This window comes from Phascolarctos cinereus, unplaced genomic scaffold (genome assembly GCF_003287225.1).
Source record: "Phascolarctos cinereus isolate Bilbo 61053 unplaced genomic scaffold, phaCin_HiC Scaffold_3;HRSCAF=262, whole genome shotgun sequence".
NCBI lineage: Eukaryota > Metazoa > Chordata > Mammalia > Diprotodontia > Phascolarctidae > Phascolarctos > Phascolarctos cinereus.
Window position 1 is genome coordinate 157,994,054 of NW_027555736.1, and position 10,766 is coordinate 158,004,819.

Genomic DNA, 10,766 nt, shown 5'->3' on the forward strand with positions numbered 1-10,766 from the left:
TTCGTGGGTATTTTTTAAAGAAAAAATGGTTGTGAAATGCAAATAAAAGATTATGAAATGTAAAATTACAGTTACAAAGGGAAGGGATTATATTTTCTATAACAGGAGTACAAAAAAACTGACTAGAAAAATGTCATTTGGTGCTATGATGAAAAGTTAATTTATTTTAGAGTCTTTTGTTCATAAATGTATATTTTACTTTTCATTCTCATTTCAGGGGCCTTCTTTTCCTCCACTGTCTGAATATGCCCCACCACCAAATCCAAATGCTGACCATCTAGTAGCAGCTAATCCATTTGATGACAACTATAATACCATTTCCTACAAGCCTCTACCTTCATCAAATCCATATCTTAGCCCTGGTTACCCTGGATTTGGAGGCTACGGCTCATTCAGAATGCCACCTCATGTACCCCCAAGAATGTCATCCCCATACTGTGGTCCTTATTCGCTTAGGAACCAGCCACACCCATTTCCTCAAAATCCTTTAGGTATTGGTTTTAATCGACCTCATGCTTTTAACTTTGGGCCACATGATAATTCAGGTTTTGGAAATCCAGCATATAATAGTCCACTAAATCAGAATGTTAGTATGTCTAATCAACATTTTAGACAAAATCCTGCTGAAAACTTCAATCAGATTCCTCCACAGAATGCCAGCCAAGTATCCAATCCAGACTTGGCATCTAATTTTGTCCCTGGAAATAATCCAAATTTTACCTCCCCATTAGAATCAAATCATTCATTTATCCCTCCACCAAACACCTTTGGCCAAGCAAAAGCACCCCCACAAAAACAAGACTTTAGTCAAGGAGCAACTAAAAGCACTAATCAGAATTCTTCTGCCCATCCCCCTCATCTCAATATGGATGAAACTGTAAACCAGGGTAATATTGACTTGAAAAATGTTAGTCGAAACAATACAGTAAATCAAGAAAGCAACCGTTCCAACAGCACTGATAATGCAAACAGCAGCCATGCAAATGGAACTCAGAATAAGCCCCGTCAGTCCAGAGTCACAGCTGATGGGTGTAATTCTGAAAAGAGCAACAAAACCACTCTCCACCCAAGTCGACATGGCCATTCATCTTCAGACCCAGTATATCCTTGTGGCATTTGTACAAATGAAGTGAATGATGATCAGGATGCCATCTTATGTGAGGCCTCATGCCAGAAATGGTTCCACCGGATCTGTACAGGGATGACTGAAACTGCTTATGGCCTCCTGACTGCAGAAGCTTCAGCAGTATGGGGTTGTGATACCTGCATGGCTGAAAAAGATGTCCAGTTAATGCGCACTAGAGAAACTTTTGGACCACCTGCAGTGGGCTCTGATGGGTAATCAGTAGTTTTTTAGCACAGTTTTTTCATAGTTATTGCATAGGATCTTAAAATTTCACATTACAGAAACAAAACAAAATCAGTTACTTTATCCTTTAGTTTTTACAATATTTAGCTTCAGTACTGTTGTAAATTTTGTAAGGAAATATAAAAGCCTCTTTAATCTTCAAAACAATCTGCTAAAATTTAAATTGGTCATATACAGGTTATAACTGTAAAAAAAAAATAATCAGTGAATCCAAATGTATATTTTAATGAATAAACTGTACCAAAATGCTGAACTTTGAAAGCACCATATAAAATACTGAGTTTAGTATCCCCTATTGTAAGGGTCCTTTTAGCTTGTTTTAAGAATATTTTTGTGTAAGTGAAACACAAATGGGAAACACTAAGGTTTTATAAATTTTTAAGAGAATACCAGATTTTTCCAGCTATCTCAATTTTAGTTACCTTCACATTTGCAAATATTCCTTGTCAGTGCATATGTACGTATGTTGTAGGTAGGAAGATGTTATACATATAAATAGTAGGAACTCAGTTCTAGTCAGTTTTTTCTGTTTGACTTTAATTAGAGGTAAGTATTGAAAAATCCTCAAAAGCTGTGGTAAATACAACATCTGCACATTTTTGGGAAGTTTAAAAATAAATGAACTCCATACCTGGGTAGTAGCATTTTGTGAAAATTAGCACTTAATAAAGCAGGTTAAACTATAATCTGTTTTTTTCTGTCTTCCTACCACTTGGTAGTAAGTAATATGTGAAAGCCCTAGTTTGTCTACATTGTATTTTTGTTGGAAATACGTAATTGCTGTAAACTTTTAAGCAATCAACTTAGCCAACTACAATTTCTTTTGATTTCTTGTGAATAGTTTTTAAAATGATTCATTGCATGCTGTATTCTTATTCTTAGAGTGAGATCATGATTTCTTCTGCTTTTGTGTTTAATGTACAGAGCTGGATAGTTACTGTGAATAGAGCATTTCAGTGTTTGTTCTCAGGAGTCCACTTAACATTCTGCACAATAGTACTTGAGTTGTATTCTGTGCTTAAATTGATCCTGCATTTTCTTTAGCTCTCTGCTTAGAAGAATTATGCTACCTTTTATAATGTGCAGCCAGCTATTTCTATGAAAGTGAAATAAATTTACCTCTCCCAAGCAAATTTGAAGATACTTGGTTTGTAACAGTCTTCTCTCATGTTCCATTTTCAAATAGAAGTTATGTATTTGCATCAAGAGGGTTTTCGTTCAAATATTTAGGCTTGCAACAACATTAGTAAATATTATCTTGTAAATATTGAAATGAAAACCACATGTACTTGATTCTGACAATGTACTTACCATATCTGAATTGTATATTAATAGTTGAATGTTTTTGTATATTTAGCTCAGTGGTACTTTTAGAGTGTTCCTACACTTAACTGTTCTTGGGGAAGACAAGCTATTGCCAAATACTAATTGCCTGGCTCAGTTTGACCAAAAGGGGGTTGAATTAATCAAACATATGGATATGATTTTATTGGGACAGTGGTAGACTGCCCTAGAAGTATGAAAATTTGTAATGAAAGGACTTGCACAAAGGTATATTAATTCTCCAGCATCACAGCTCTTTCTCTGGTGCAGTCCTCTTTTCATTCTTGAAAGGCTTCTTTTGTCACAAGAAAAAAATTTTGAGCAGAAAATCTTAAGAATTTTTCTATCCAGTCTTGGAAGCCTTGCCAATGTTCCACCTGGCTAAAATGTTAGGAGGTCTTTCAAAAAGGCTGTGTTACTAATGGAAATTTTCATAGTGGCAATTCCTCTATCAGAACTTACCATGAGGTTTTGTCTTGATATATCACTGGAGAGTTCCTATTATGCTGGTTATAAAATGTTGCAGATTCACTAGTATAGAATTAGCTTAGTTTGTACAGGAAAATAAATGGTGCTTATCAGTTAGAGTGGTTAGAATTAGATCTGTCCTGATTTTTAAGTTGTGTGATATTTAAAAGCATTTCTAAAGAGTTAACTGTCAAAATTAGAATACTTGTGTAAATAAAACTGGACATTTTCTTGGCTAGTGATTGTTCTGCATAGATAATAAAATAGTACATAAAGAAATCCAGTATTTTTTTAAGGCTCCCAGCATTGCCTTGATAGAATGACCTCCTTCCAGTGTGCTTTAACCTTGCAACCTATTGATTTTAATCCCAGGTGAAAGAAGTGTCAAGAGTCTTCATCTAATAATATTTTAAACTTGTCTGTCTTGCACACATTAAAAGGGCTGATGCGTACAATACCCTTCACTATGTTAACTATTTTATAATGAATATTGAAATAATATATAAGCAATGATTATTTTTGAAGGCAGCTGAAGAGGCTTTGGATTTCTTTTGCTAGTGTATAAAGGCATGGAAAAAATCTATACAATTTTAGATTTTTTTTTTTAATTTAAAGGATACAGGCAAGTCCCTTAAGTTAAAGGTGGGGTATATTAAAAAATGTATTAAGTTGTTTGGAATTCAAAACATATTTTGCCTTAGAAACAATACTTATAAATAGTGGTTAGGTTTTCAAGCTAGCCCATAAAAGCCTAGTTAATTAACTTATATTGTAGCTGAATTACAGTGCAACCTGAGCTCTGGGTTTTTGAGGCAGGAGTTCCATGGCCCACAGAGGAGGGAGGACATGGGAAGAGAAAGACAGGGTCCTTCCTACCCCTTTTCTGGTACAGGGTCAGCCTTAGGCAGAATTTTTAAGTAAATAAAGTTTTGTCTTTTATTGCCTTTGTACTTTTGTTTCTGCATTCCCAGCACACCTATTGGCCCTCTGTGCTGATTCCCTCATGCTGCCCTAACCACTACTCCATAGCATCATATCTCAGCCCTGCCCTACCCCAAAGTTCTCTGTTACCAATCTCCCATCTAATCAAAACTCCCATTTCCTTAGTATAGTTGTTTCAACTAAGAGGAAATAAGCTTGTTGCTGAACCCATAACCATTTCAGGACACTGACATCTTGGCCACATATATGCCTGTTGAGCTCTTCCCCCAGCCTGACCACTCATCTTTTCCTTCCTTCTACCTCTTCCCTGCCACAACACATTGGGTGCAGAAATTGCTAATCAATGGCTATGGCTCATTTACTTAATCTACTCTAAGTGTCAATGTCTAATAGCTACCAAACCTTCCTAGAAGTATAGAATGCTTGTTAACCCAAATGAATCTCTTAATTGGTGGGATCTCGAGGAGTGTTAACAGATTGAAATGGAAAAATAAAATTAGGCAATGTGAGCTATGGTGATAAGGTATTTTGGAATAAATAGCCTGGGGTCAGTTTTCCTAACAATTCTTTCTTTTTAAAACTTCTTTTCCCAGTCTTCTGAACCCACAGGTTCTTTTATGTTTCTAAGTATTTTCAGGCTTTACTTGTCTACTTCAACCCCATCCAATATCATCTGGCCACCTGAGTGGCATGCTTTTTCTGTCTAATTGTCCAGTGATAGATAAATGGTCCCTTCTACTGGATGTGGGGTGGGGTGGGGGGACTTTTGGGACAGAGGATCCTGTCTTAAAAGATAGAAGGGAGGGTATTGAATAAGCTATTTTGATGTAAAGGTCATTCATAAGAAGGACTTCAAAAGTTGAAGTTTTTACAAAAATGTCCCTTTTTTTCTCATTCTTGTTAATAACACTATCTGTAGTTATATTTAAACGACTTTATCTTCACTTACCAGTACTTTTCATGTTATATAGATGATGTTGCCTGCTAGTCAAAATGTTATCTTTTATAAAAGAAAGTCCTGCTTCTTATCATGATGTATGTGACTTAAATGACTGTTTCATATTAAAACTATTCCTTCCTTATGTACTGTTTACATATGCCTCTTTTTGGGATATTAGTTCAGTACTTTTATACAAATCTGAGTGTGTTCCACATTGGTGACATGTATTTTTGCAACTAATTTTTTTGAGTTTTGTTCTGATTATAAATTAGAGCATGTCTGAATTAACACATGCATTAGTGCTGTGGTCTGTGGCAAAATTACTGTAATTCAAATTGGAAAAAAAAAAGTTTCCAGACTTTGTCCAACATTTATTCTTATGACAAGAAAATTACTATGTAATACTAATTATTTCATATGATGGTGTGTTTTAAGCTACTCTGTGAAGTATGTGAAACATCACTGTTTAAGGATTGGTGGCTGGCCTGGTGTCCTTGAACTGGGAGTGAAGGGTAAATTTAATGTTAGCAATTCATGATATTCATAGTAGAATAAATACTTCTTGAAAACTTAATCATCTCTTACAGGCATAATTTAATAGGAAATAGTTAGCTGGAAAATATGGTATATAGTAGAATTATTTAATGTGGTTAGTAATGTTAATATGCTATTTAATTTTAAATTTCAAATTGACACTTCAGGGTTTTAAACCTATACTGTGTGATCATCAATTGACTAAAATATATTTTTGATAGAGTCTTAGTCATCTAATTATTTCACAAGGCTTTTGTAGATTAGAATAAATTCTATGTATTTTTAAAAATGAAAATATTAAATAGTATTCCTTCAAATACACCAAATTTTATACTTTTAGTAATGCCTTTCTTGTATGAATCTCCACCATCAGCCCCTTCCCTTTCCCCTCTCCAGGAAATAATGACCAGTATTTCTTTTTTTAAAAAAACATTAGGAAAATGTAAAACTTCATTAACTTGAACAAAACTAGTTCAGAATTTGTGATTATTAAGATAAGCACTGAATTGGACTTAACTTTTGTATTCTATATGAAGGAAGATGTTTATGAGAAAAACCTATATACACAAAAACATAAGGATAATTAATGTTAACCTTAAGAGAAGAAACTTTTTAAGCACTTTAAGAGCAAATATTATTTATGTTTACATATAAATAATATTCTAACCACAAAGCATTATCATTTGATCGGCAGTCCCTGTACTAGACAACACTTGATCTAATTCAAATAAGAATATGTATCTTTTGAACAGAATGGAAATGTACTTCTTTAAAAAAAATCCTAATTTTCATACTTTTTATTGAAGTTCTTCTGACTTAGTGAAGTTCTATTGTATCATAATCTGTGTTCATTTTGACACTATTACATGCTGCAGGTATGGGTCATAGCCGACCCATATTTTTAGTCATCTGATCATGTATTAATGATCAAATTGATTGAAGAAAAATTGATTTTAGTTTTTGACATGAAAAAAAATAACAGATCGGTCTGTTAGCAGTCTTTGGACTGATTATGTTGATTATAGACATGACTTTAGACTTGAATGCATAGGAAAAATTTTAGCACTTTGCTTTTGTCTGGTACTTTAGCATATTGTTGTTTGAAACTGATTTTCACTTTTGATTCAGTTGTACAGGTTTAAAGAAGTATTTATTATTAAATGATTCATGAATTGCTAACTCAAGTAACTTTGTAGAAAAATTAAAATGAGAAAAGACAATGATATGACTTGAATTATTTGCTCAAAATGGTTTAGGCTTTTTTATTTGGACAGTATATAGGTTACTGTCTTTAGGGAAATAAAATTGGCTCATTGATTGAATGGTAAATGTTCAAATTCAATTATTTAAGTGCTTCCAACTATTAAGCTAAATATTCTCAATTTCTTTATAATAATTAAATAATGACAAGCCAATTCTATTTTCTTTATGAGAAAATTAACTTTAAAATATTTCCTACAAAGTATACTTAATTTGTAAATCATCTTCTCTCTTTCTCGTCTCCCACTACACACCATTCTTAAATATAAGACCTTCTGAAGGAGTATAATTTATTGTCTTCCACCTTATTTTTTTTGTTTCACATTACTGTGGCCTTTCAGGTTAGTGGCAAATAGAAAAGTAGTAAGAAAAGTTACAGTTACTGCCATCCAGACAGTTCATAATATGAGTTATTGTTGGCCTTTCATTTAAAAGATTATGCCAAATGTCATGTGCATAGTAAGGAGTGTTTGTTTATCAGAATACATCTACTATTAGTAGAAACTATGTATGGCAGGCTTTCTTGAACAATATGTATTGTAAGTTTTCCAATATTGTTATTTTGCAGTAAATTCTTTGAAATAAAGCTAATTTTTAAAGAGAAAATGCCTGTTTATTTAAGTATGAGGGCTTGTCTTATGGCAAGTAAGGGATAAGCATCTTTGTCCCTATGTTGGTACAGGTAAGCATCATATAGCACTGTGGCCCCAGAATTCATTCGTATATCTTGTTAATGAGACCAGCCCCTTAGATCAGGCATTTCCTTTTCTAGATCTGTGAAACTTTTGTAGAACTATGGATTTCAGACTTTATGAAGGAGCCTTGGTGTTCCTTTATTATGTTTAATTTGTATCTTCTACGTTAAACAGGACTTTAGTACTGGGGCAGGAAACACAATGCATAAGGGTTCCTTCATAACCCCAAAAAGCTTGACCTCTTTGATAAAAAGAATAATATAGTTCTGTTGAGGATTTACTTTTTACTTAGCTCATAGAGTTGTTGTGAAGACTACATTTTGTAAACCTTAAAAGTTCTATAAAAGGGGAATTACTGAACTTTCATGTGAAAGTTGGGTTTACCAAAATGTCACTGATCATAGGGTATGGAATGTTTTTAAGGAGTAGTCTGTTGAATGTATAAAGAGTTTACATGAAAAAGGAATTTTGCCGCTGAATTTGGACAGGGCTAAAAGGTGGAAAGAGAATGTCAGGGTATGAATACAAATGTGAATATAAGATTAAAGGAATTCAGGGCCCAAGTATGTAAACATGAGTAGAAATGTCTTTTAAAAAGTTTTTCAGATTATCTTTTTTTTTAATATCACTTTCCTTTCCAATCTTCCTATTCCTCTACTTCCCACCCCCAACAAATAGTTGAGCAAAACAAATCATACTGTAAATGTCTGACAATATATGCTTCATGCTGCACTTAGAATAAACTACCATTAGGCCTTAAGTTTTGAAGTCTTTCTATATTATTTTCCTTTATGTTTTTGTAATCAACATATCAACTGATTTCTAGTTTTGCTTACTTCACTCTGTCAGTTCATACTAATCTGCCCACATTTCTCTGAATTCTTCATCTAAGAAGAACTGTTGAAACAGGTTACATTCATACTTGTTTTGTCTTAAGGCACAGTAATATTCAATTGTTACTATAGATGAGAGGGGATGTCTAAGGCAGTGATTCCTATTCAAGGGATTCCCACCAACAGTTCAAGCTAAAAATTCTTTAAGAACACCTTAAGCAGTAAATAATTGTCTGATTATGTTACAAATATGTTTTCCCTCTGTGTCAGTATGTGCATGCAAATGTGTATGTTTGAAGGATTTCAAGTTTGTTTCTGCTGCTATTTGGAGCTTTTAAGGACAAAAGTTATTATGGTACTATTTGTAAGTACTTAACTAAATCTAAAAGAATATTGTGAATACAATATTAAATTACCCTGCACATTCACACCACATTTTTGTTGTTAGAAGAGGGTTTGGGAAGAAAAACATTGGGAAACATTGATATAGATTAAACACCTAGGAAAAAACAATCTGTAAATACCTGAGTGTCTACTATGTGTCTAGACTGTGTTGTGAGGAGGGAAAAATTAGGTAATCTTTGATTTATGAATATTTTACTTAGAAAGCCAGAAAGTAGCCATGTCAGAGACTACATGCATCATGTAGGCAATTTAAAGTCAAGTCAACAAGGATTTATTAAAGAACTTACTATGAACCAGGCAGTGTGCTTAGTGCTGGGGATACAAGCAAAAAAAAGGCAGTCCCTACTCTCAAGATACTTACATTCTAATGTGGAAAGACAACTGGGGGGGGAGGGATAAAAAGGAGGGGAGGAAAATAGTGTCAAAATACTCAATTTATTATACCCTGAGGAATGCTTAGCCTTGAAGGGCCTTGTGCATTTGTATAAAGTTAACAAATGTCAATGGGAACTGGCATCACACCAGCATACCACTCCATGCAGCAAAGTCAGATGTGTTTCTCATTGGAATTTACAATGCATTTTCTCACAGAAAAGGTTTTGATATAAAGTTATCTATCATTGAAATAGTGCTTTTAGTACTATAGTCCGCATGCATTATGGCTTGTGCACTGGTCTAGGAACATTTTGTAGACCATTTATTTATTTATATAACATTTACAACATTGTTTTAATAAAAAAACATTCCATATTCCAAACAGCAGACTTAGAAATAAACTTTTTGGAAAGTATCAGATTCAAAAGGAAGCTGGGATCTGTGTTAATATAACATAGTCTTCCCTCAAATGAAGAATTCATAATCATTTGTGGAAACAAGATTTACATATTTAAACAATCAATAATGTAAGGCAACGATTGAATAGTTATACAAGTTCAATGAAGGGAGAGATCAGTGTGGTCTTGTTAATTAAGAAAGATTTATGAAAGTTAGACTGGATCAAGAACTGACAAGATTTGGGTTTAATTTGGTTCAAGTTCAATTTAACAAGCATTAGTTATAAAGTCTCTACTGTGGATAGCTTATAGTACTACTCTGGGGACTTTACAAAGTGTAGTTGAGACCTGGTCCTTGTTTTGTAGGAGCTTACAAGGAAGTGAATCTAGGCAGGGAGAAAAAGAAGAAAATATAACAGGTGTCAGTAAGTGTAAAGTGCAAAATTAAATGAATGAATTAGTAGTATTGATTAAGTGGCAATTTATACTTAGTAATAAAATCAAAAAGAGGTTGATGAGAGCCTTCACTAGGTTATGGCAATATCAGAGGAGAGGAGTCGTATTAAAGAGATGTTTTAGACATAAAATTGATAGGCCTTAGGTTGGGAGCCTGGGGGACTGGGAAGATGGTGGTTAGCCCAAGTGGAGAGAATAGGGCACTGGTACTGAAAATAAATCTTTCAACAACAGTGCCATATGTTTGTGGCATCATGCTGACTCCAGGTGGAAAAGGGTGCTCCTTCTCTTACTTAGAGGCCCACAGTAGCTTGTCCTGTTTGCTGGGTGTCAGGGAAAGAAAAAGAACTGAGTTTTCCTCAGGGAGTCTTTCATGTGTATTTTCAATTCTGGTTTAGCCGCCAATTTAAAGTCTTCACCACATAGTTAGTAGAAATAGTCATAGAATACTTGTACATATTACAAAATCTAGATGGGGATTGAATCAGGCTTAGTATACTGCGTATGCACTGAAAGGCTGGCTTCTCATGGTTTAGTCCCCTTTTTAAAATATTCCTGTTCTCTATGATATTTTAAAAATCATTGAAAATTATTCATATCTGCTAATTTTCTAAAGCAGTCTCAAATTTAGTACATCTAGGCCTGGTAAATTGGAACTTATCAAAGACAGCTAGGTGTTCTCTTCCCTACTCATCTTGAGTTTCAATTCCCTATTAGCCTTTTAAATTTTGTCTTACAACCCAAAGATCCTTGGCAAAGAAACAAGTA

General features: G+C 33.9%; 1 protein-coding gene across 1 annotated transcript in view; it reads left to right on the plus strand.

Moving 5' to 3' along the window:
* PYGO1 (pygopus family PHD finger 1) overlaps positions 1-7,295 on the plus strand; it is a 29,817-nt gene extending 22,522 nt beyond the window's left edge. The window contains exon 3 of the mRNA XM_020981346.2: positions 218-7,295. Coding sequence (XP_020837005.1) covers positions 218-1,342 — 1,125 coding nt within the window. The 3' untranslated portion in view covers positions 1,343-7,295. The remainder of the gene's footprint in view (positions 1-217) is intronic.
* Positions 7,296-10,766: the final 3,471 nt, after the last annotated feature.